At 39.4% G+C, this 27445-nt stretch overlaps 1 protein-coding gene across 2 annotated transcripts in view; it reads left to right on the top strand.

The window, feature by feature from the left end:
- The window catches only part of Trio (trio Rho guanine nucleotide exchange factor), a 339986-nt gene that overhangs the window by 124961 nt on the left and 187580 nt on the right, over window positions 1-27445 (top strand). For both annotated transcript variants that reach the window (XM_058570740.1, XM_058570741.1), the window contains exons 2-7: window positions 865-939; window positions 6274-6388; window positions 12457-12649; window positions 14971-15483; window positions 17366-17488; window positions 21653-21844. In XM_058570740.1, the coding sequence (XP_058426723.1) occupies window positions 865-939; window positions 6274-6388; window positions 12457-12649; window positions 14971-15483; window positions 17366-17488; window positions 21653-21844 (1211 nt within the window). The remainder of the gene's footprint in view (window positions 1-864; window positions 940-6273; window positions 6389-12456; window positions 12650-14970; window positions 15484-17365; window positions 17489-21652; window positions 21845-27445) is intronic.

The raw sequence follows: 27445 nt of genomic DNA, 5'->3' as shown, positions 1-27445 counted from the left end.
CGACTAGTTTGATGAGCATCCCGGAGTCAAGTTTACATCTATTAGAGACCTCCAGCGCAATATCCTACATTTTTACCCTAAATTTCAAAGTAGGCATTTGCTCTGGTGAGCTGGGCTAGACATTTTTGGGCTGCAAGAATTCCTTTTGTTTTGATGATTTCATCTTGGTCTGCTGCATGCTTCTTTTATACAAAATTCCATATACCCTCCTTAGATATTGAGGGGTAGAGGAAGACTTGGTTTTTAGTGAAAAGAGGGACCTTGATCATCTTAGAAGCTGAAGCAGTACCAGTCCACCTTACCACATTAGCCATTGACATTCCTCCAGAAAGCCTGGAAGGAGAGAGCCAAGAGGCAGTGGTGGCTGGTCCTTGACTATTTAATAACCCCCTTTCTCTTGCCAGGCCAGAGCTTATTTTTAACCAGATTCTGAAAGTCTGAGAGGAGGAGACATTGAGCTCCCCCTAGAGAGTTTAACATGCCATAGATAGCAGGTTTTACAAAGCATTGCTGATGTTTTCTTTGTTAATATCTAATCTACAAGATTAAAATGAAGATGTGGTTATAATCTAGACTGATTTCAAATCTTGTCTTTTGGAGGCAAAATTTTTATTGCTAGAAATGGCCAAGAGTCCTTTGGGACACTAACCTTTGGGTGTGTGTACAGATCATTACTTCACATTAAAATAGAAGAAAATGGTATAATCATACATAGCCTGCTTGTCATAAAATTTAAATATTCTCATATGATGATGGTTCTGAAGTTAACGTAATGGGTGTGAAGAAAACTACAGTGGTGGTATTGAATGCAATGTGTATTAAGTGATACTATTAGTAACTTTATTTTCTCTTTGTGTATTTCAGGATTTCGAAAAAATGATGAAATGAAAGCTATGGATGTTTTGCCAATTCTGAAAGAAAAAGTTGCTTATCTTTCAGGTAAAGTCTAACTTTCTAATCTGCTTTATTTGACTAAGCTGGCATATTATCAGATTTTGACATTCTAAACTAGTGCACCTGCCATAGCATATAAACAAATTGGTATTTTAGTTGATTTTTAACTTCTTTATTCTTTTGAATTTTCCTGAGAAACTAATGCCCAAGACATTTTCTTTAGCTAGCAGGTATATCATAAGTCAGGGAGCACTGTTGATCAAAATATGTCTGTCATTCAACAAATGCTTTGCCCCATGTAATAAGAAAACCCACTGAGTTTTAAAAGTTGATCATTTCAGCGAAGTGGTAGGACTGTGGCTGTGTGTGGATGTGTCCCAGAGTCTTGCCTCTGTTATCTTGTTTTCTGTAGCTCTTTGTTACCTCCTCTTCTGGGAGATAAGGAAAACTACTTATTCCTGAGATCTCCTCCTTTGGGACTCTCTGTACGTGGAATTACTAGAACCCTCATCATGAACCATAAAGTCTACCAGCTGAGTCCTCCATTTCCCTGTCTTTTCAGAATGTGGAAACAGACTGGACAGGCATGGGACTGTAGAGCACCTAACCACCCTTCCCTCTGCACACAGAGGTCAGGTTTTAGCCCCTTTTTGATGCTCTCCTTGGGCTTACCTGTGACATGTACAGAACAGCCCTTAGGTATACACTTTTTAGGCACTGGTTCTCTTGTTACAGAACAAAGGTTTGCAAGATTTTTCTGCTCTGTTATATCAGGGAGTAAAGCTGTACATTGTCATGTGTTCCTAGGCGGTCTTCCTGGAAACCTTTCCTTGATTCATTTTTATCTTTCTCGAACAGGTAGAGTTCTGATCCAATGTATCTTCTTGAACACATTTCAGCTTTTAATTTATAACACTGGAGGCTGTTTTTATTTGTTTTGGGTGTCCTTTGGAAATGTGTGTGGTTCTGGTATATATTTAGCATGAAGCTTCCTATGGTGTTTTTGCCAATCTCATTTGCTTCATGTCCAGCAGTATTTCTTGGCCCCTGGTAAAGACTGTTTGATGATTTTGCAGAAGTGAATCTAATTCATGATGCATTTGGAATGTTAATAGAAGAACACAAGAAGTTCATGAAGAAGAAGGTACTGAATTATTGGAAGTACATGATAAAATAAATAAATGAACTCCTGGTTTATAATACATTGAGTTTTAAAAGTAGCATACATTTGCTCTGTGTGTGTGTGTGTGTGTGTGTGTGTGTGTGTGTGTGTGTGTTGCTGGGGATTGAACCCAGGGCCTTGTGCATTTGAGGTAAGCACTCTACCAACTGAATTATATCCCCAGCCTTCATTTGCTCTTTTGTAGTCATTTACTGACACATGCATAAAAACATATGCTGGCTTTATGACTTCAACATGTAGTTAACAGATTTTTAAGTTAGTGTAACTAAAAGACTATACTTACAAATCTTAGAGGCACCAGTGAGGAAGGCAGAAGGAAAACCAATTCCACAAGTTTGTCGGTTTAGTTACTAGAGTCAGCGTCTGGGATGAGAGTCCCTGCTGCTCTGCCTGCTCCTCAGTTTTGAGACCCATGTTGTTCTATCTTCTTTCCTTAAGCATGCAGATATGGACAGATGTAGATAGCAGGGCAGTTAAGATTGGTAGGCTTTGTTTGTGTTCATTCTCTTATTAGGCAGTAAATAATGAATTTATTATCAGGTTCCATTTCTTATTGTCAAAACTAAAACTATCTTTTAACTAATCAAATAATCAAAACCAGCAGTACTCCTGAGTTTGTCATAAATCTATAATGGAACTTTTAAGTTCTGCAGCATTAGAGTTGCATATATTTTTTTGGGAGAGACATTTTGCAATTACCACAAATTAGTACAGAACAGTTTTAAAACATGAGAGATGGCAGGACTTGCACCAGCTGTGGAGCAAAGCAAAGTCAGTAGGTACCGCCACACTTTTGTAGTGTTTTCTGCATTATGAGCAGAATGATCCAGCTGTATTACCTGAATTCATTGCTGATTGTCTTTAGCTGATTGTCTTTGGAAAGGAAGAGGAGGGAAAATCACAAAATTTAAAATAAGTTGATTACTTATATTGGAATATTATGTTTTTGAAAAATTCTAAAGAATGAGTGAATCTTCAAAAGTAATTTTTACCTGATCCCATTTTTCTTTTTCATTAAGGTATAATTTGCCTACCTTTAACTCCACCTTCTAAAAGTGTATGATTTAAAATACTTGTTTGAGTAAATTTTAGTGTATTCATTCACAAGGCTGTGCAGTCATTGTCACCTAATTCCAGAACATTTTCATCACCTTCCAAAGGACCCCACACTCATTCCCCTGCCACATCCCTGGCAACTACTAATCTACTTTCTACTCTAACCTAATTTTTTAATATGTTAGGGAATGTTTGTAAAAACTGTCCATGCAAATGGTCTTTAGTAATTAAATATAAGTAGAATAGCAAGGGCTTTAGTAAAAGCAGGCTAAAAGATAAGTGATTCTAAGACATACTTGTTAGGGCAGAATCTCTCAAAAACCACTTAGAATTCCTGGAACTTGGAATATTTTGGATCCTTAGTCTTATGTCGTCGCACTGAAGTAAGATAGCAACACATTATGTCCTTCATTTAGGATGAATTAAATGAAGTTAAATGGCACATCTGACTCTGTGGTTTGAATATGTTCCCTCCAAAGTTTAATAGTTAGTAGCATGATAGTCTTAGGAAAGGCTGCCTGGGCTGCAGACGTAGCTCAGTGGCAGAGCACTTGCTTTGTGTGTGTGTAGCCTGGCTTCAATCATCAGCCCAGGTTGGGCAAGTGCACATTGCGTGAGGATGCAGCATCCCTCCCCAACCCTCCTCTAGGCAAGATGTGGTCTTTATCAGGTAACCCAACCTGCCATCGCCCGGATCTTAGACTTCCCAGTCTCCAGAACCAGGAGAAAATACATTTCTGTTCCTTATAAGTTATTTGGTTTGTGGTATGGTTTCTGTTATAGTAGCACAAGTGGAATAAGTCAGAGAGTCAGTAAAAGAAGTGTTCTGCACTTTATATTGAATGTGGTTTATACGCACAACGGTCTCCCGTGTCCCCATCTGTGGTTTCACTTCCCATGGTTTCATCTGCACCCCCCCACCCCACCTTAGTCAGCTGTGGTTGAAATACCAGTATTTGTCTTTACTCTTTCCAGAGAGATTAGACCACGTGGGCAAATCCTTTATTATAGCCTATTGTTGTAACTGTTCTTTTTTATTGAGTTATTATTAAATTCTTTTATTGAGTTATTGTTAGTAACTAATTTATAAGTTAAATTTTATCATAGGTGTGCATATACAGTAAAAAGCATCACATGTATGGCGTGTGTGTGTGAACACCATGCTCTGGATAAGTTTGACATAAATTCCAAACATGTAATTTTGCTTATAAATATTTTGTGTGTGTGTGTGTGTGTGTGTGTGTGTGTGTGTATAAAGGTAAGTCTTTAAAAGCTCACTGATCTAAAATTGAATTATAATTCTTTAATCTAAAAAAGCCAATCAGTATTCAAATTTCCTTGCTTGTCTCTCTCCATGTTTTCTAACAAGTCTATGTTGCAGTTGGTTAAGATGTATAAGTCTCTTCTCATCTATAGGTTCTTCATCCTTCTTGCTGTTTTTGCCTTATCCCCTCCTTTGTTAGGTTAGGAAGTTGAGTGTTTTACTGTAGATTTTGCATCATTCTAGATTTTGTTGGTTGTGCCTCTGTGTGCTCATTCACCATGTTTCTCTTGCCCCTGAGTTTCCTGTAAACTAGGAGTTAGGTCTTAAGGCTTGATGAGATTTGGCTTAAATTTTGCAGGGAAGGAAGGTGAAATACTTGGTGGTGTTTGGTTCTGTGGGGAATTGATTGGGAGAGTCTGATTATCCCTTTTTTATGTAAACCATTCATGATGGACAGGATTTATTGATATCTGTGATTTGGTGTTGCTCCCATTGAATGTCTGAATAACTGAGTTACAGATATTTTAAGACTTCCTTTAGGTTACATGACTAGACAGTACATGAGAATCATTTTAAGTATTCGCAGTCAGAATTAAGTTTTATACTGTTTAGAATGTATGTATGCATTCTAGAAAATAGGAAAGAACATATTGGTAAAACATATTTTCAAAATACCAGCATCTTCTGCTATGTGTGTATATTTTTTGTTTGTTTGTTTTGTTGTTGTTTTCAGACAGAATCTTAGGATCTCTCTTAAGTTGCTGAGGCTGACCTTGAACTTGCAATCCTTCTCTCTCGGCCTCCTAAATTGCTAGGATTATAGGCATGCCCCACTGCACCCAGCATTGTATATTATTTTGATCATACTAAAAGGAAGGTTTTTTGTTGTTGTTTTCTTGCTTGGATTTTAATTTTATCCCTGCTAATTGTTTTTGGTACACAGAATAATTAAGAGTTTTGTATTGAAACTTGAAGTTTGAGATTTTCTGAAGAGAGATGATCAGAGTCATAAAACTGAATGAAGGACCTCTTATAGAAGAATTTATTTTCCTTTTCTACTTTACCTACAACCTTGAGGGAAGTAATAGACTAAATGTGACAGTTTCACCAAAAATACCCAGTGGTACTTTGTTCGGATTGTGTTCCTATCAATGAGAAATCTGCCTGCCTGCCTGTCAAGGTCAAATGCACTGAGATTTGTACTCCTGGTATATGGTGTAATTTTTCTCAAGTCCTTGAGCTAATCTAGTTCTGCTCTAAAGTGTTTTCATGCCCATCTTTCTCTTTTTGTACATGTGACTTTATGTAAGAGATTGGCAAAGCTTGCCTGTTGGTGGTCAGATGCAGCAGATACCACATTTAAAAGGTCATCATTGGGATAAACCTTGAATGGCATTCTTTTCTTTTTCCTTTTAAGACTTTTAAGAACCGAGTTTAAGCGATGCAGAAAAAGAGAAGGTTCAAAATGCAGGAGAGGGTATAGGGAAGGAAGGGGTGGTGAGGAAGGAGTGGAGAGGCGAGAGAGGCGTTTCGGAGGTGACTGGAGCACACACACACAAGAACGTTTTCTCCTCACATATTAACTTAAAAGAAGGCATTCTTCCAACACACTGAAGGAAAAGACAAGGCTGAATCTTCTATTTGGCCTTCAAACTAAGACTTGTTCTTCTGAGTCCTCAGAGGAGATACAGCATCCTTACACAGCTCAGATGACATGAGGACTCTTGGGCGGTGCATGATTCTTCCACACTCTGTGGTTGACTTAGGTATCATTTGGACTGAGTGAATAGATGACAATATTGGACTTGAAATGGCTCATAGAGAGTCCCGTCTCATCCTCCGTAGTCTAAATGTGTTCCCAATGTTTGTTTTTTAGGTGGTAGAGATAAGCGTGGAGGTCCCATTTTAACATTTCCAGCCCGCAGCAATCATGACAGAATACGGCAGGAGGATCTCAGGAGACTCATTTCATATCTAGCCTGCATTCCTAGGTAAGTTCTGTGAGGCTTGTGGCCTGTCACTCTTTCCATAGTTCCAAGAGATGTGGCACTATGCTTTTAGGAAACAGCCAGGTGGTAGCCATGACCTTAAATGATCTTTCTCCTCATTAACAATTTTCATCTTGTGTAAAATATTCTGGGGGCAAGGACAAGAAGTTAGGCATTTTGTGTTGAAGAACATTGTGTGTTGATAGTGGATTTGGGAATCTCATTTACCTGGGACTTTAAGATCCCAACCACCTGTGTTAGAAATCCAATAGTCAACAGTAATACATCCAGCACCAAGACTCGGTGAACTGCATGGTTAGAAATCTAGTGATGTTTTTGATTGTGCATTTCTGTTCTCATGCTGATCTTCTGTTCTTTACAAATATTCTCTTGCTTTGTAGCATGAAGTTTGTGGGGGCATAAAAATCCTCATCAGCTAATATATTCTACATCAGCTTGGGAACCCCATTACATCTGTGAGACTCCATTAGTGATAGGGAAATTTTTCATGTGGATGCTGAAGAATGCCAAGGACAAGTAATGCTATATTTTCTGGAGAGCCCTGAAGTGAGGAGCATTGCATTGTAGGAATTATTCTGTGTCTAAACTTGAGGAGATTAGAATCTTCACTTCTGCTCTAAGAATAGAGATTTCCCCCTCATTAAAACCTTCATTTAGTTTTTCCAGGTATTTCTTGGGAAAAAGAATCAAAAAACATAGCCATGCCTGGACCAAGAGATTGGGTGTGACAGTTGGAGGCATGCTTCCCTGTAAAGAAAGGGGAACTCCTTATATTTGTTTATTCACGAAACATGCAAGCTGCTTGAGAGCACAGATGATGTCTTCAGTGGAGTGAGCAGGCACTTCTTGAGAGACTCAATTTGAACATGTGAAACAAGACTTGGCAGAGGAGGAACTGGTGTAGATAGTAACTTTAAGGGATGTGTTAAGCAAAAGAATAATGTGAAGTAGTCAATAACAATGTAATGGGTTTTTAAAAGTTGAGGTAAATGTAACTGATCAACTATAGTTGGTGGTTTGTGATGCTTATAACCTGTTTAAAGACACCAACCAGGGAAGACAACTGGGCCCTTTGGTATCAGATCTTTGCAGTGGCTTTTGGAAGTCTTGATGATTTAACCTGTTAAGGGTTACTCTTATACATTTCTATTAAGTGTCCTTCATGGGAAAACTACCACTGTATGTCACCAGTGACTAAATAAATAGAGCCTCCTTACATGTATGGAAAGCAGTTTCTCTTTCCTCGTATTCTGGTACTTCTTTGGACTGCTTAACAGTGGAAATCATAGGTTGGGGCAAGGGTTTCTTAGTTATTTACTACTCACTGTCATTTATAAATAATAATATAGTTATAGCTACTACTACTCAGTTCTTGCGTGCCAGATTCAGTGTTGTTGATAGAAAAAGAAATAGCAAAATAGGATGATCTTGAAAAAAAAAACAACAGACAACTTCTCTTGCCAACAAAAGTGATACTATCCAGTGGGTTAATCAAAAATTAAAGTTGGGGCTGGGGGTGTAGCTCAGTGGTGGAACATGTGCTTAGCATGCACAAGGCCTTGGGTTCCACCCTAGCACCAAAATAGATGAATGAATGAGTGAATGTTGAATTTTTAAATCATCCATCTAGATGATTTTAAAAATATTTACATAATCGGAATGCTATATATACCTTTGACAATTTGCTGTCTAGTTTTGAAATCTATGTTGATAGTAATTATAAAAAAATATTTTCTATTTCCTTGATCTCAAATAATTGAGTCAAGTACATTTTGGATCATTTAGATGACCAACTTTAAAGAAAAAACGTCTTCATGGATGATCATAAAGATGATTAACCAGTCTTCTAACAGTTTTACTTAAGGGACCTTAGTTTTATCTGGCTTTTCTTTATTTTACAAATAAGTAAAACTGTTAGAAGACTGGTTAATCATCTTTATGGAAAATTGTGAGCATGCACATAAATAGAATAGTGTAATAAGAAGTCATTTCATTTGTAAATTCCTCTGAGATAGTGCAGGGCTCCCTAATGAGGAGGACTTGAGAATCAGACTGACTGACCTGGAACCATTGATTTACCTTGATTGGTTTTCACATGTGAAAAGTGATAACTGTTTTAGTCAACTTTTTTACTGCTGTGACTAAAAGAGCCAAGAAGAACAAATTTAGAGGAGGAAAAGTTTATTTGGGGCTCACAGTTTCACAGATCTAAGTTCATAGACAGCAGGCTCCATTCCTTGGGGATTGATGTGAGGCAAAACATTGGTGGAAGAGTTGGGCAGAAGCCAGGAAGCAGAGAACTAAGCCCAGCTCAAAAAATATATATCCCAAAGGCACACCCCCAGAGACCCACCTCCTCCAGCCATACCCTACCTACAGTTACCATTCCATTAATCTCTATCAAGGGATTGATTCACTGATTGGGTTAAGGCTCTTATAACTCAATAATTTCACCTCTAAACCTTCTTGCATTGTCTCACACATGAGCTTTTAAGGGACACCTAATATTGAAACTGTAACAGATACTGTACAATATACCTTGGGGTTCCCTGTGTGTTGAGCAGGGTTCTTCATGCACACCAGCCCAGTGCCCCAGTGTAGGAATTGCTTCAGTAGTGGTACCGTGATCTCCTCTTCTGGGTGCTCTCTTCCTTCCTTTAGCCATGCTTTCTAGAAGCAGGTTGGGTTGATTTCTTCTGCACACCTTCTCCAGTGTCTGTGTCCCACAGTCGAACGTCAGTGTGACCCGAGTAGCTCTGAGTTGTTTGAGTGCTTTTACTTGGGTCACCTCTCCACTCCCCTTTGAAATAACAGTTGGATAACAGAGTGGATCCACAGGGTTGATGAGTGAGGACTTTTTTTTTTTTTAAGATAGAATTTTTTAATATTTATTTTTTAGTTTTTCAGTGGACACAACATCTTTATTTTATTTTATTTTTTAATGTGGTGCTGAGGATCAAACCCAGTGCCCCGCGCATGTCAGGCGAGCGCGCTACCCCTTGAGCCACATCCTCAGCCCCGACCGAGGACTTTTTTATCACCTGTGTAAGAGGAGCTAGTAGCAGCAGCAGTTCTTGCTGGTATCATTGGGATTCCTGCACAATGATGAAAGTAACATGATTATTGCACTTGTTGTTTGAATGTTTTATGATAATTATATGGATAAACCACTGTGACCCTCTTGTCCTTAATGAAATAATGTGATGATTTTTGATTGATTGGTTTGAGTACACTCACATGTAAGGTACTTTACTCATCTTGGAACTGAAGAAAGTAAAATTTCTTACTTTTAGAGATCTGGCTTACGAGGGGACCTTAGTTTTATCTGGCTTTTCTTTATCTTACAAATAAAGTGGGACTCTTAAGTAAAACTGTTAGAAGACTGGTTAATCATGCTTTCTAAAAAACAATGTCTGTCTTTAGGTAGAGCTTAGAGTCCTCCTGTTGGCTACTGCTTATCTAGAGCAGCTGGATTTGAGGATGTTCACCAGCCACTGCTCTCCTCATGATGGCAATACTAGACCATACTTTTGACCATACTAGAGCAAATGCATGGAAAGGCTGTGCCTCCCAGCCCAGTCGGGTGCTGTTTCCACTACTTGGGAAGTCACTGGGTGATGGCCATTTGATGCTGGAGGAAGGAGACTAGCTAATTCTCCTGTAAACTGGACTGGGCATGCTTGGTGTACCCTTTGGTTTTATTGTTCTCAGGCTTGTTCCTGTTAGGTCTAGAGCTACTCAGGATTCGTCTCAAGCCCTTTCAAGTGCAGGGGCTTTGTAGTTTGTGTGCATATTGTGTAAGGCACGCTGGGAGAGAGGCTGCAAGGGAATTTATTTTGGTGTGGTAAAGACTGATACTTGAAATGCAGTCTGCCAAACAGCAGCTAGTAAAACAAACACATTGCTACGGTTTTCCAGTTTCCTCTTCTTTGGTGTATAGTAGCTGCATATGTGAACCTGAAGTTGAATGCCTCAGCCGGACAGCAGGCACCCTCCTCCTGTGCTCGGGCAGCACTTGCCTCAGTGCCTCAGAGCCCTGGAGTCTCTGTGATGGGAACCTTGCAGAATTGCAAACCCTATTAGAGCCCACACAGACCCAGAGTACTTAGTTTCTGTGACTCAGGGAACTTTAGAAGACTGTTTCCTCTAGGTTTTTGAAGAAGGCTAAAAAACAAATGACATTCCTATCTATGATGTTACTGGGATTGTGCTGGGACCTGCTGTTTGAAGAAGTGATAGTGATCTCAGGAGGAGCCCTTGAGCCAGTGCCAGATCTTGTCAGGTGCATCTTCACTGGGGGCGTTAAACAGGTTAATCACACCACTTCTCCACATCCTCACCATTCGGGGGATAAGCTAGGCTGCTGGATCATCTGTTTTCTCTTCATGGCTTTACACACTGTATTCTCTGTGGCTGGGTTCTACTCCTGGAGTACATATAGACATTTCTGGAATGCTTACGTGACACCTCTCTTATACTGATGTGTATGTCATAAGTTCTTTGCATTTGTGAATCTCTGAAAGCCAGTTACTCTGATGGTTTGAATAAACATAAGAAATGAGGGGGGCAGGTAGGAAGATAGGGGAACAAGATTGTGCAAGAAAGCAGGAAATCGGTTTTAGTTTTTGCTTTTCTGTTGTTAGCTTTTAAACATTACTTAGTGAAAGCATTTCAGTTTTTCAGTTTTCAGTTGAGAATAGTTTTTTTAGGGTAATTATATGAGGCAGAAAAATGTCAAATGTCTTCCCATCATCATAGTACATTTGCATTAGGTGAAAACCTCTATCTCATTGAGTGCTCATCAGGTCTTAGGTATATTCCCAAGACCTTGCAGTCATTACCTTGTTAGTGTTGGCACTGGTATCAATAGTTGGAGCAGATGGTTAGAGTCCACCTGTAATAGTGAGGATTATGGTGGCTCCTTAGCTATGGGGCCATTTGGAAGCCAGCATCAGAGCTTCCATATGTATCCTGGAAGTTATAATGAGACCAGGTACTTTTTGACTGTTTCAGGACACCTGGACCCTTTATTGCAGCTGTGCATTATATGGGAATATACTTAGGGGTTGAGATTTACTAAAATTAGAAACTTGTTTGTTGTTTTGTTTTTTAGACTGGGTCTTTCTGTACTGCACAGGCCGGTTTCAAACTTCTGGGCTCAGGTGATCCTCCTGCCTCAGCCTCCTGAATGCTGGGATTAGAAGCATGTGCACTGCATCTGACTGAAATTAGCATTTTTGTTTGTTTAACTGCCAAGAACCTGAAGAGTAAGAATATGATGACTCCTAGCATGGCATTGGTTTGTACCAGGGGTCAGAATTGTTACCACCATTACTTTTGTACCATCAATGCACTGGTTGCATCAGTGCAACCAGATGTAAAAGGCAAATAAAGCCTCAGCACTACTACAGAATTAGATGTGCCCTACAGGGCCTGCCAGAAGAGTGAGAGGAACCCCAGAGATGGGTAGACCATGCTTGGAGAACCTCTGAGATAGTGTAAGGGCCAGGGATAGGGGAATGGGAACAAAATGGGGCATTGAGAAGCCCTCAGCACTGCTAGACACACTGGTGAGTGCCGTTTTCAGAGCCGTGGGTAAGTTCTGTCCTGGACCTAGTCTCTGCATGCCATCGTGGGTTTGTACCTCTTTTGTTCTTTCCGGAGACCTTTACCAGTAGTAGTTACTAGACAAGTATATGATCAATTAATGCATCAAAGGCCAGGAAAATGAGCATGATGGTTGTTATTTTCCTCCTGAGGAGAAATCAGGCTACAAAACCAAAATTTAAATTCTAAAGGTTTTCCCTGTTTGGAACCGTCACCGCTGCTCGATGCACATGTGGTTTGGTTCTGTTCTCTCCTGGATCCAGTTGAAGCTGAGCTGCCATGTGAGATGGCTGTGCACTCTGGTTCTTGAGATCAGTGTGCAGCCGCTTCCCAAGCACCAGGCAGAATGAAGGAAGTGGCATCTGGTACTCCATGAGGTGGAGTAGGCCTTGTGGCAGGAGCTGTAGCCTATGCCTTAAGCCTGTGATTTTTTTTCTCCACAGTGAGGAAGTCTGCAAGCGAGGCTTCACAGTGATTGTGGACATGCGTGGGTCCAAGTGGGACTCCATTAAGCCCCTACTGAAGATCCTGCAGGAATCCTTCCCCTGCTGCATCCACGTCGCCCTGATAATCAAGCCAGACAACTTCTGGCAGAAACAGAGGACGAATTTTGGCAGTTCTAAATTTGAATTTGAGGTAACTTCCCTTGTGTAGCCAAACTCACTAAACCAATCATGTGGTTCATCAAAAGCTGACTTATTCTCACATTCTAAGCTGATAACAGATCTTTAAAACCAGTATTGAACAGGAACTGCATGCCTTTTGTATATACCGAAGGTAGAATTTTAGTTACTATATAAAGTAACAAGGTTGCTTTCATCATCCCAGTTCTCTGGGGTGGGTTGCCAGGCTGCTGAGGGCATGGGGTTTCCCTTGGAAGGAGAAGCCTTTTCCTGAATTGAGCTCAGCCATGCAGCACAGGGACTTTTTAGGACTGCAGATTCATCATCACGGTTTCATCCCTGGAGGTGAGGGAATGAATGATGGGGAGAAACAACCCGCTTTAAATTTCCTGAAGGATTAGTATGGAGGAGACTGAGTTCCTCCTGTCATAGATGTTGGAGAGAATGGTTGTCGCTTACTGCACATAATAGGTCTCTCATTTATGAAAAAGAGGTATTCCCCTAAAAACTGTTCAGAGTCCTGAATTCAGTTAGGCATAGAGGATTGCTGTCTTGTAGTTATTGAAAGCAAACCTCAGCCTGCTAACTTGTTTTCCTTTCCACTGTTAACCAGCTTTCCTTAGGATACCACAGTTCTGACAAGGTTTAATGAGATGATTATTCTGAACAGCTTAAAATTTGGTTCATGCTCTATTCTGTAATAAATTGGTATATTTTCTAATAATTATAATAATTTTTGGTTGAATAGCTTCCTTCTTCTGACATCCCTGCCCAAACATTAGGTTTCATATGCATCCATGTGTTATTTAGGCTATATGCTATACTTTTCAAAGTGTTTTCTCATGTGTATTACTTGGATTTTTGAATCTGTTTTTCATAGTACTGATTTTGCTATTTGGAATCTGTACTTGTTTTTAATTTAAATTTGACACTATACTGAACAAGTTTAGGTGAAAGATAAAGTAAGCTTTTATCTTTGTACACTTAGTGATTTTGGAAGACAATTTATTGGGTCTTAGTTCTTTTCTTTCTTTCCTTTTTTTAAATTTTTTCAATGTAGAATTTAAAGTGTGTTGTATTTAATTATAAATGTTCTAAGTAAAAATAATGGCTTGGCAATATAATCCACACAAATATTTTATAGTCTAATTTAGAACTCTCTCTAGTACCTCTCCCAGTTTTCCTGCTGAACAGAGTTATCTCTCCATGGTCACAGCCTCTCTCTCTGAATGGTTGTCTCCATGGAGGTTACTGAAGTCCAGCAATAATAGGATTGCATCTGCAGCAAAAGTGCTAGGTCAGAAACCGAGTCCCACTTTCTGGCCCTTCTGCCTCTTGCTTTCTTGTAAGAGCCAACATGGAGTTCTAGGTTTCTGTGAATCTGGAGGTGACAGAGGTATGATTAAACCAGTCCTTTCCTGCTTATCATTTGGTCCTAGGCCATGCTTTTTTCCCTTTGCCTTGGCCTTTGCATTTAATCATCCCTACTTCATGTTGTACTTGAGGCCTAATACTGATTATCAGTCTGCTTCCCATTCTGATCGGGCGAGGTTAAGATTCCTTGCTTCAATGGAATGTAAGATTATATATGGCATTTGGGCTGCTCAGAATCACAGCAGATTATTATAGTGAATGTTCCCTTTGACTTTAGCTCTGTGAAGAGCCTCCGTCAACTTTCTTGCTAAACCTGGGATAGTTTCCAAATTCAGAGAAAGTTATTCATATCATATCATCTGTTACTTAATGGGAAGTAAGGGAGGGACAAAAAGAACTGATGAGGGTGGTCTGGTTGGACTAACACTTATTATTTAATAAGCAGCCCACAAATAAATATTCCAAAAGGGTTTTTGAAGCCCACAAGGAAGACATTGGTGTGAAGGCAAATAGCAGGGACCCCCTAAAGTTTTCTACTGGGAAGGAGATGACAAATGGAGAGGAAAGAATGGGTAGAATAATACATCTATGAAAGTGATACTTTTGAAATGTCTGCTGCGTGCTTATAATTTAACCTGTTTCTGGCTTAATGTGCCTGAGTAGGTTAATCTCCCTATTCTTGGAAAGGAATCTAATTGCTGTAGGTCTTATGAAAAACGTGATTCTGTAATCCTAGGTATTCCAGCTAATATCTGTTACTATAGCAGATTTTTCATTCATTGTACTAATAATGCATCTTGCATCCGCATTTGTTTTTATGGAGCCAGAACCAGGTATGTCATGTTTTCTGTGAATAGATTAACACTGAAAATCTGTGACTAAGCACTGCAAATTACATTACATTAAAACCATATAGAATTGGTTCATCTTCTTATATGTGATTTTTTTTTTTTCCTTAAGACAAATATGGTCTCTTTAGAAGGCCTTACCAAAGTAGTTGACCCTTCTCAGCTAACTCCTGAGTTCGATGGCTGCCTGGAATACAACCATGAAGAATGGATTGAAATCAGAGTTGCTTTTGAAGACTACATTAGCAATGCAACCCACATGCTGTCCCGGCTAGAGGAACTTCAGGACATCCTTGCTAAGAAGGAGTTGCCTCAGGACCTAGAAGGGGCTCGGAATATGATAGAGGAACATTCTCAGCTGAAGAAGAAGGTGATTAAAGCCCCCATTGAGGACTTGGATTTGGAGGGACAGAAGCTGCTTCAGAGAATTCAGAGCAGCGATAGTTTTCCCAAAAAGAACTCAGGGTCAGGTAATGCGGACCTACAGAACCTCTTGCCCAAGGTGTCCACCATGCTAGATAGGCTGCACTCGACCCGGCAGCATCTGCATCAGATGTGGCATGTGAGGAAGTTGAAGCTGGACCAATGCTTTCAGCTGAGGCTGTTTGAACAAGATGCTGAAAAGGTAAAGAAGGGGCGTTACATGCCAAAACCAGACATGGAGGGAAGCTCCTGGGTCTAGGCAGCCAAGGCTCAGGTGGTCAGGTGCACAGAGGGGAGAAGGTGGGGAATGGTAGGACTACATTTCCCGTGTTTGTTATACACCAGCAAGGTTTATCAGAGACTGCTCTTCAGTCTGTCTTCTCATTTTACTCATTGTGCAGTTCAGTGCTGTTTTAGAAAAAAATTAACGTTTGAGTTAAAATTACTGATGGTTTGGTTTAGAATTCCTGTAAGATAAACAAGAAGGGAATTTTGAGTTAAAAGAGTGTTAATTGTGTTGGATTGTGTTATCAAAACCTGTAACTATGTGTGCATTTTGCTAATAGCTGCTTTTCCTCTCGTACAAAGCCAGTGAGAGAACCCCAGTCAGATCTATGTTTGAATGTGTTTTTAAAATGAAAGGTGAGTAATGCCTTAAAAGTAAGTTTCTAGGTAATACAGGTAATAATCACTTATTAGTCTCATGTTTTATTATTGTACACCAGAAAAACCAGCTAGTCAAAGTGAATTCTTATCAATTATTGACTCATGCAGTCTTAGCAATGTGAAAGTGGGACCCTTGCAAACAGGAGTGTGTTATAAGCCATGAACATGGGTGAATTTATCATGATTCATCTGAGTTCATTGAATTCTTTTTCCCCCACATGGACAGGAAAATATTCTATGAAGCAAAAAATTGTATTAGAAATCTTTGATACAAAAGGATCTTTTTAAAGGTGAAAATCCAGTATTATTCGGTACACTTTTAACCTGTTAGTGTACTTTGGTCTTAAGGAGTGCCTTGTCAAAGATACTAGAACAAATTTTTCTTCCAAATACTGGTAAAACTGGTTACTATCTCTGGGATTCTGGTTCAAGACACTGTAACAAAGCTAATTGATAGTTATTTCTGTTTCCTCAAATGTTTTCTTTGCAAATCTTTCATTATTGTTGTGTTGGGGATTGAGCCCAGGGCCTAGCACATGCTAGGCAAGTGCTCTACTACTGAACTATGCTACTTTTAGTGTTTGCAAAAACACTAAAAATAAAAACACAAAAAAATACTCGATAAGTGGAAATTATTACCTAGGATGTATCAATATAATTAAAAATATAATTAAAGCAGGTAAGGAACTCCTAAGAATCCTAAGAATTCCCTCCTGAGAATCCTAATTGATATCCTTATCCAAGTAACCTGTGACTTAAACCATAATCATTGTTAACATTTCACCAAGTCTTAACTTCTCAGTATATCTTATTGTTTGCTCTTGCCCCCATCTCTATTTACTCTTTTATTAAAGAATGTTATCTGGGCTGGGGTTGTGGCTCAGTGGTAGAGTACTTGCTTAGTACGTGCGAAGCCCTGGGTTCAATCCTCAGCAACACATAAAAATAAATAAATAAAATAAAGATACAGTGCCCAACTAAAAAATAAATATAAAAAAATAATAAAGAATGTTATCTTTTAGTCATCGGTATTGCTGTCAGTAATCTGGACAGAACCAACCTCACTCAGAGACCTGTAGGTGCCTAGTTCCATCTATAGGTCCTTAGTTGAAAAGTAGTGAGGCAAATGGTTCACAGTGGTAGGGGTCCTGGCCTACAAGTCAGAAGATAGGAGTTTTCTAATGGTAATTCCTAGAGGGCTGGAGTACGTTTTATTCGCTTTGTAATTCCTCATTATTAGATTAAAGTTTTCTTATAGATCCTGCAAGTTCAGAAGTACTGACTTGTTCTTAGAAATAAAGACTCTTCTAGTCTGACACCTGAGAAGTTGTTGAGGAAAGAAGTCACTCTTGTTGGTGTGGCCCCCTCAGACACTTCTTGTTCTGCAGTGATTCCAGGTTGTCTTTTTCTTCTGGTAGATGTTTGACTGGATTACACACAACAAAGGCCTGTTTCTAAACAGTTACACAGAGATTGGGACCAGCCACCCTCATGCAATGGAGCTTCAGACGCAGCACAATCACTTTGCTATGAACTGTATGGTAAGCTGTCATCAGAACAGGTGGATCCTGTCATGTCAAAGCGTTTTAACAAATGGGAGGTGTCTTGTCATGTGAGTACCAGAACCTTTGCAGAGAGGATATGGGGCCTTCAGAGTGACCCTGTAGAAGTTGACCTTCACCTATAGGGAGTTTTACTGTGTTAGAATGTCTAAGGATCTTCTTTTTATGTTTTAAACAAACAAAAATGAAAACAAGCAAACAAACCAGTGAAACTTGAACCTGTTTCTTGACTAGCTCAGCACTGTTGACACTACTCCTGTGCTCTGCTTCCCGGGAGCTGCAGAGACTCCAGGAAAGCTTCTATAAGGAGACTGATCTCCTAAATGGACACTGCCAGTTTGCAGGCTCCGTTCATACTAAGCATGAGGCCAGCCTGCCATCATCTGGGCATACCAGCTCTTCTAAAACAGGATTTCTTCCAAGTTGAGCTGGAAGGCTGGAGCTGACCTTTAGCCTGGCCTGGAACCTCAGGTTCCTTGGAGATTGGTGCCTTTGACACCCTGAGCTGCTGCTGTGACTCTTTCCAGAAGCCTGTAGAACAGAAGGGCCACTGTTGAATCTCATCCTAAGAAACAAACATTGAATTTTGAATAGCACTTTTATCATATTTTTATGGTTAGTGAAACTAAATTAAAATTATGTTGTTCTAAGGATATATGCTTGCTTCTATGAATAGTTAGGGTTCTAGAAATTTCCTCTTCAGGGACAAGGAATTTGAGATTGAACTTCTAGCCTTCTCTGTGAGAATAGTGAGAATAAACTACTTTTAAGCCTTATAACATAGTGTATTAAAACAATATGAAGACAGAGGAAGATGCCATTCAGTTAAAGTTTGGTGAAAAAGTGCTACAGTTTAGGTAATTTAGGTAATTAAAGATAAGATTTGGCAATTCTGTTTTTGTCTTTCTTCCTTCCTTCCTCCCTCCCTCCCTCCCTTCCTTTCTCCATCAAAAAATTTTACACTTTGAGGGAAGATAGTGTCCGTTCAATTCATCAAACCTGGACATAGATAATAAGGAAAGCCAAAATGTTACCTTTGGGGGTAGCTTCTTAGAAAAATTTCTTCTTACAAAATTGTTATTAATTTTTTCTGAATCTTCTGAAACTTCAACTAGTGGCAAAAGGTACATTTTATCCACATACAGTACTATACCATATACTTTAAAAATCATAAATAATATAATGTATTCTAGGAATGAACAGAAAACATACTCCCTCCCCCTAGCAGTATCAGTGACAGACTCAAGAATGGAGAGAATGGGAAGCATGATGTGGAAGACAGGAGAGAAGGTGTGGCTACAGAAACTTCACTTCTGACTTTCTGCATGCTGTGGGACCTCAGGCAGTTTGCTTGACCTTTATGAGCCTCAGTTGCCTAATTGTAAACTACAGATACTATTCACTTTGTATTTGTAAAGCACTAAAAATAGTGTATAACATGTAGTACTTGTTTGGTGGCAATTATTACCTAGGATGTAATAATTAAAAATACAATTAAAGAAGGTGAGGAACTCCTAAAGGTATAGGTAGTATCTATTGTTTTTGGTTTTTAAAGATTTTTAATATTACCTGTATTATTTTTATAAGTTTAAATTTTAACTAGGAGGAATGTAGTACCTCTGTATACTGGGCTGGGTGATGACTGCTGGGGGAGTTTCTGGAATAGTCCTGTCCCTCATTCTAAACACGTCCATGAGTCCTTAGTAATATCCATGACATCTGTCTATACAGAACAAGGCCTACAAACCTCCAGCCCTTTCTCTTGCTACTTACAGTGTTTTGCAAACAACCAGTTGACAATCTGGTTACCAACAATTATGCTCCTTGTCCCACAACACATATTTCTGAAAAGCTATGGTGAGAGGAATTTAGGTATAGGTACTTTTAATGGAGGAACTTGCACATTGCCACATCTGAATACAGGCTTGCTATTAGTTTGTCGGCTGCTGTATTCTTTTCTATGTGCTATAGGTGATGGAGAGAAAGAAAAGGTATAGTACACAGAATGGGAAATAAAATGATACAGTAAACTGTTAGTATAATGAGTTTGATGAGTGGTTCCCATAGTACAGCCATCTGAATACACTGCTCTTCTCCAGATCCTAACTGAGGGCATCTTCTTGTGTTCTTCCCAACAGACTGTTTGGATTGGCTTTTCCTCTTTAAGGATTCAGAGAAAGGGAAATTAGCAATTCTAAATCACCGTCACTTTGAGATGAGGGAGGGAAGAATAAAATGCTTAAGAGAATGGGTACATTGCATTTAACTTATTTAACTAGTTAGATAATTAATGCCATCACACAAGCAACTGAGGTCCATTCCCACTGATCATGGCCTTGACTGGCACAGCCTTCCAAAATTCCTTCTTTTTCTAGCTGATTCTGACCTGTATGTGCAACTCAAGCAATTCAGGCTGGACTCCTGTGGCTCTGTAAACCCAAACTGAGGCAACTCTACCAAGTTCTAGTTTGGGTGAGAAATAGAGGGAAAGGATGAATAAAAGAAGGTACAAAGAAACAATGGACAGTGAGTTCTCTAGGTGCTTTCCAAGGGTGGGCTGCAGACACCATGGGGCCGGGTGGAAGCTGTTTCAGGGCTTTGTGGAAGGCACTGGGAGAGTGGCTCAGAGCTGCCTTAGGAAGGGAGACAGGAGGAAATGGGAAAATTCGATTAGGGACAAGTGGGAGGAGCCGAAAGGCCTGTATCTGGAGATCCACAGGGAGGAACAATGTGGTGGCAGTGTCATAAATGGTAAGTATGTGAAGAAAAACATCTTGGGATTATTGAAGGTGTGCGCAACCTGCCACCAACCTTGGATGCACTACTGACCCCAGAGATGATTGCAGGTGGAAGGTGAAATGCCGTGGGGAGAATGTGTTTTCCAAAAAAAGCAGAGTTTAAAAATTCTTTTTTAAAAGCCTTCATCCTATTTTTGGAGTAAACTGGTAGACTTAAATAGGAATTTCAACACAGCAGAAAAAGCTTTACTTAAATATGAACACAGCATTTTTTTTTTAGTGTACTCATGCTTTTATTTATTTTTTAATAGCATGTTTTTTTCTCTGATTTTATGTCTTTTTTAATTAATTTTTTATATGTCAGTGGTATGCATTACAATTCATATTAGATAGAGAGAGCACAATTTTTCATATCCCTGGTTGTATACAAAGTATATTCACACCAATTCATGTCTTCATACATGTACTTTGGATAATAATGTCCATCATGTTCCACCATCATTGCTAACCCCCTGCCCCCTCCTTGTCCCTCCCACCCCTCTGTCCTATCTAGAGTTCATCTATTCCTCCCATGCTCCCCCTCCCTACCCCACTATGAGTCAGCCTCCTTATATCAGAGAAAACATTAGGCATTTGTTTTTTTGGGATTGACTAATTTCACTTAGCATTATCTTCTCCAACTCTAACCATTTACCTGCAAATGCCATGATTTTATTCTCTTTTATTGCTGAGTAATATTCCATTGTGTATATATGCCACTTTTTTTTTTTTATCCATTCATCCACTGAAGGGCATTTAGGTTGGTTCCACAGTTTAGCTATTGTGAATTGTGCTGCTATAAACATTGATGTGGCTGAACACAGCATTATTTATGGTTCTACCTTGGTGCATTTTCCTAAGAGAAAGTAGATATATTTATACGGTATTTTCTGCTGGCACCAAAAAGATGGACTTGGACTGATGTAGAAAGGAGAGCTTGTTTTTTCGTGAATAGTCTTCAGTTGCTGTGTGTGTGTTTTCTGGTTTCTGGGTTCTCGTTAGTTGCTTCATTTCTGTGCGACTGCTTGCCATTTGGATCCTTGTCGGTATTTGAAGCCAAGAAATGAGGAATAGTATATTTGTGTGCACCCACTTATGTGTTTGATTGCTTTGTGCTTGACAATTATGCTTTTTAGCTAGTTGTTTTATAATTCTATGGTTTGAAAAATAGAAATTGGAGCCAGTACTTAGGATTTATGGAAACCCAGAGAGCAAATATATATATACATAACATCATCTATCAGGTGATTCTACTGTTACAGATAGGACTGTAGTAGAATGTTTCAGAAAGTGCTGTCTGGGTTTCTAGAAAGGAACCTCTACTAACCTTCTCCTGACGGGCCCACTTCTTCTGCCTCTTTTGCAGAACGTGTATGTAAATATAAACCGCATAATGTCGGTGGCCAATCGCTTGGTGGAATCTGGCCACTATGCCTCTCAGCAGATCAAGCAGATTGCAAATCAGCTGGAGCAGGAGTGGAAGGCATTTGCGGCAGCCCTGGATGAGCGTAGCACCTTGCTGGACATGTCCTCCATTTTCCACCAGAAGGCTGAAAAGGTCAGTGCCTAGAACCCCCAGCCCATGAAGTGGTAGCCAGAACATTTCTTCCTCCAGTCATTCAATATGTGCAGCAAATCCTTGGAGATCATTTGTGCAACACTTGACTGTAAGCTCTGAAAGTGAGCTCTGAAGTCCCTCTTAAGTTTAAATCCAAACTCTCTTACTTGTTGCTGTGCAACCCTAGGCAAATTATTTAACCTCTTTGTTCTTTAGTTTTTTCATGTAGGAAAAAAGTAGAAATAAAAGTAATAAAGTAGAAATAAAAGTATCTGTTCAGAAAGGGATAGTTTTATCACGTAAATGTGATCATTTGTGTTAAGTGTCCTGCATAGTAAATATAGGTTGAGAACCCCTTACCAAAATGCTTAAGAGTGTCCAATTTTGTAGCTTTTGCATTGAACATTATTTAAACATTCTTACTCTGAAAATTCTTTTTTTAATATTTATTTTTTAGTTTTTTAGGTGGACACAATATGTTTATTTTATTTTTATGTGGTGTTGAGGATCAAACCCAGAGCCCTGTGCATGCCAGGCGAGCACGCTACTACTTGAGCCACATCCCCAGCCCATTACTCTGAAAATTTGAAATCCAAAATGTCCCAAAATCCAAAAAATTTATATAGCTCAAAAGTGTTAGATTTCAGATTTTCCAATTAGAGCTACTTAATCTTCATTAATAAGCAGTGACTGCTGTTGTTTTTCCATCCACCTGTTTTTCTCCTCTTCCTCCAAAACAGAGAGAACAGTAACTTTCAGCCACTAGGAAAACTCCCGGGAACGAGGCAAATGGTTACCCTATTTAAAAGAAAAAAATTACTGGTGTAGCTTTCTCGGGAACAATTTTGGTGGTGGTGGGGGGTACTGCATTCATAAGGATTTGCCCTAATGCTTTCAAGAAGGACATAGTATTTCTCTCACCTAAAACCAGTCTCTGTTGGAGAGTGAAGTCGTCAGTGAAGGTAAGATAGAGGCCCCAGCTTGCCTAGGATTTAAGCAAGATAGTCGGAATGTTGCACAAGACACTAATTAGCAGTGATCTCAACTCTAGAAACCTTTGAAGTATGAAACAAGTGAGGAAATTAGTGGAATATAAAGAGAAAAACATCTTAGTAGCATCATATAAAAACTGTGAGTGAAGAATTTCAGATTTTCATTTTTCTGCTTATTATCTTATGCATTTATCTAATTTTATAATAGAACATTACAAAGGTCTACATATGAAACAAGTTTTTAAAGTAACAGGAACCTTCTCAGCCTGAAACAGATCCTTCTTCATGGCCCTGTGACCACTTCTGACCCTTACTATACAGAGCAGTGCTGTGTACCTGATCATCTGTTGTCACTGTGAGGGGAAGGATGAGCTGTGGTCCATGAGTGTGTCATCTTTGGTAGCCATATAGCAACCCTGCAGGTCCAGGAGGTGTGAAGTTGGTAGTGGGCCCCCAGAAGGGCAGGTTAAGCTAATGTGAATACATAAGAGGCAGAACAAGCTGCTTAGGAAAACGGTAAGTGACCTAAAGGGGAAGATGGAGGGAAGTGTCTTTCATGAACATGAGGGGATTCAGAATTGTAAGTAAACCCAAGAGACTGCCTGCTGATCTTGCCTGCCTAAACGGAATCTAGAAATGTGGACATCATGAGGCATTTTCTCCCTAATGTTTTATTAAAAATTTTCAAACATACAGCAAAGTTGACAACCTGGAGTGTTTTTATTTGGCTGTAACTTAGGGAGTTGAAGAAAATTAAATTTACAGGAGTATATTATTGAACAGAACTTAATGGGTTCCTGCATAAATTTCAAGTGTGCTTGAGGGCTCCATGCATATAAAGCAGCCACAGAAGCCAAATATGAATTTAGGGAGAGTATCCTGGTGAAGATAGGGCACAACATGTATCCTGTACCTTGATGAATGATGCAGTTGTGCCCAGACACTGAAATGTACAGATTCTTGGCAAGTATTTCCTGACTTTGAGGTAAAAATACATGGTCTCTTCTGCATCACTGAAGGCCATCCTTGGAATTCTGATAGATTGGAGAAGTTTACATCTAAAGTAGTTTCCTCTTCCCAGGAGAACAGAAGAATGGGTCAACTTTGTTCCTTTTTTAGATAATGTGCTGTCTAGTCACATTAAGTTGTTTTCATAGCTCAGTCTGGAAAGGCCCAGAAACTTGGACATCATGAGTTATGTTTCAATCCATCTTTTTGATTCCCATCTAGAATTTTCATGAGAAAATTTAAACAGAATGCTCAAATATGTGGCCCATGGTTAATGGTCTTACTGGTGGAAGTAGCCTTCTCTGTGAAGATGAGGCTTTGGCTGAGTTGTGCACTTCTGCACCTGTATCTCCATGGGTGTTCTTATTTTGGTATTTGCTCATGACCGTAGAAATCTCAATTTTAAGACTAGACAAGGGTGAAGTTTCAAGGAGTTACGTAAGGACACAAACTCCTTTTATCGTCTATGCAGCAGCGCTTAAAAAGTGTTTTGGTTTTTTTTTTTTTTTTTTTTAAGAATTCACCATTCTGTTCAGCATCAGGATCTCTCTAGTTATGCCTTCCTGCAGAGTCTCCATCATTCTCTCATGTCTTTATCTCCCGTGAAGATAAGGAATCAGAATACCAGTTTACAAATATGGAAACATGGCCACAGTGATTTTTCAGTAGACAGTGTTGAGGGGCCCCAGCCTTACTGACCTGGTCATGTGGTGTGAATATCCACTTAACAGTCCTTTTATGTTAGGATGGTTCCATAGCAAATTCTTTTAAGATTACCTTTTTATAAAAAAGAATTAAGTGACCTGGTATTACTATACCTTCAATTTTCCAGGTTAACCACAGTAATCCTGAACTGCATTCTCCTGTTTGCTTGCCTGTCCCCACATGTGGCCACTGAAGCCACATCAAGTGGAATAAAATGATAATAATAAAGTAATTTCTGAAAATAGGGTTCAACAAAAGTGGAATGCCTTACTGGAGCATTCCTATTTCACATAGGTGGCATTCACGTGTGGCTAGTGGCTGCTGTATAGGCAGCACTGAGGCACATTTGTGTGACTGCAGAGCATTCTGCTCTGATAGAGGCTTGCCCTCACAGGGCACCTATATCCTGACCGTCTCTGTGCCAGAATGGCTTGCCTATATTCCCAAAGCTGGGACTCTCCTTGAGCTTTATGGCTACATTTTTCATTTCCTCACATAAAATGAACTCTTTTGTACTTCTGTTAGTATTCTTATAAAATTTTACTTTTCACAGAAAGTTTTGAGCTTTTCAGAAAAAGTTTTAAAAGTAACATGTATTATAAGCATGACTAATATACAATGGTTATCATTTGTATGATTTTATCATAAGTCTGGGTTAAAATTCTGAGGAAAATATCAAGTATAATGCTTCATTATTTCCAAATAATACAAGTCACTGGTCCTGTCTTAACAGAATTTCACTTTATATATGTTCTTTCTTTCATGAAAGCTTTTACCAAAAGCATAGACTAATTCTTGGCTTTTGGTAAAAATTAGATTATCATGGAATAAAGGAATTAGGACAAAATATATATACAAAATGAGTAGTGTATCCATGAAAGCAGTTTTAAGGTACTGAGAGTGATTCTTGGCTTATTTTGGTTCAAATTGAGGTTGTCTTCTCTGAGTTTTTCTATTGGAGCTGTCATAGCTGATTTATGATACACAAGTGAAAATGCTTTTTCTACCCCATGATTTTCCTGGGCAGAGAAGGGGACCCAGGGGAGAAAGTGAAAATGATGAAACAAAAAGGAAAAGCGGGTAATATTTTCTAGAAATGAAGACAGAAAATGAGATGAGAAATAAGAACTCTGAAGTTTAAATTTGTGTGTGTATGTATACTTTCAACCAGCCTCACTTCAAAAAGGAGGAATCCCTTTTGAATAAATATTTTTAGAGTTCATACTCTAGGAACTTTCCATTTTTTCCTAAATCAGTTATGCTCAGCTGAGACTCTGTCTGGGAGGTAGAGGTGATGGGCTTAAGAAGTGAGTAGGAGTGAGGCTACCTAGGACCCTAGCTGTGGGTGGTGGAGACAAACAAGCAGAAGAGCCCAGCACCTCAGGGTGAAGCTCCCTCTAGTTAACAGGGAGTCGGGGAAGGGCCTAGGAGAATCAATCTGCTAGTTATTCAAGTTCTCCTTGGAAAGCTGGGTATATAAATCACTTCCCTTACCCTCTTGCCTCAGTTTTGCAAAGTGACGAATACAAACTCCGTTTATCATCTGTTCAGCAACAGTTGTTTGTTTGTTTGTTTTAACAACTTTTTAAGAAGTCTCCATTCTGCTCAGCATCAGGATCTCTCTCCTCTATTCTCTCTTCTATGCTGGAAATGCAACACTGCACTTTGAGTGTGCTGTCCACCACCCAGCTCCACCTACTGCTGGATAAGCATAGAATCCAGTGCTAGGGAACCATCTTTTACAAAAAGAAGGAGCTTTATTGTGCAGCCAACCAGCAAGGAGGCCAGGACCTCAACACCCAGGTCTTCCTCTCTGATCAGTTGGTAATGGGAAAAGCTGCCTACTAATTGGGTGGCAAAAACAGGGAGTAGGGTTCCTTTGTGCAGGCATAGACCGGCTTCACACCTCTTCACGGGTTGTGTGTTTCTTTTGTGTGAGTTTTGTTCTGTGCAGGGGATTTGGAGCCTGTGTCAAGGTTATTGCTTGGGAAGCTGGCTTCTTCTGTGATGTGCATTTTTGAAAAGCTGATTTCATTTTTTTTTTGGGGGGGGATGTGTGTGCGCTCGCACCCACGTGTGCACCCACGCGTATAGGGATTTCAAACCATCCTTGAATGAATTCTGAAGGTTTTCCCTAAAAAATAACTCAAGCACTTTGTTATGAAAGGAATTTTTGCCAGGTGTGTCCAGACCTTAACTAATTTCAGTTGCTTCAACAAAAAGAGTTGCATATATTTTAATAGAGTTTGATGCAGTGATCTGTTAGCCTGACAACTGTTATTAAATTGTGAAGTATTGTGCTTTGTAGCTAATACTTGTGTTCACCATGGTCCATCAGAGGCATTTTTGTCTCTTGGAATATGTCGAAACTCTTTGTTTTGGGTGCTTGGCAGTGGCCATTGTCCAGGAGTAAATTAATTGCTGACTTGGACCTGATGGTTTATTAATGGTGATGGTTAACCTCAGTCAATTCATATTTCAAAAGTGTTTACAGTAATTACTAATTGGCATTAAGTACAATAATGGAAGAAGAAGTGAAATAAAGTTAAAGAATCAACCAACCTGACCTAAATGACATTTATAGAACACTCTATCCAGGAAATACTTAGAAATAGGAGTAAGTAGTCATATCTGAATATATATGGGGGTGGTGAAGTGTAATTTTGTTGCAGTTTCCAGTGCCTGGAGGGAATTAGGAAGACACCACAAAAGAGGGTAATGAAAACACTCCTTGGTGCTGGCTGGCTTAGTGATGTTTGGAGCCATCAGAAACTAATTGCTGTCCTTGACACTTTGTGCCATTTGAATTGTTGTCAAGCCCAGAGGTTTTAACAAAGTACAGATATTTTTCTGAGCCAACATTAATACAGGGATTTTCATAAACAATAATTACTTG

The sequence above is a fragment of the Marmota monax genome, unplaced genomic scaffold (assembly GCF_021218885.2).
Source record: "Marmota monax isolate L192 unplaced genomic scaffold, Marmota_monax_Labrador192_F-V1.1 WCK01_AAM20220418_F8-fsc00120, whole genome shotgun sequence".
In the NCBI taxonomy this organism is placed as follows: Eukaryota; Metazoa; Chordata; class Mammalia; order Rodentia; family Sciuridae; genus Marmota; species Marmota monax.
The sequence above is the reverse complement of the archived record's forward strand: the minus strand, read 5'-3'. Positions and strand labels throughout refer to the sequence as shown.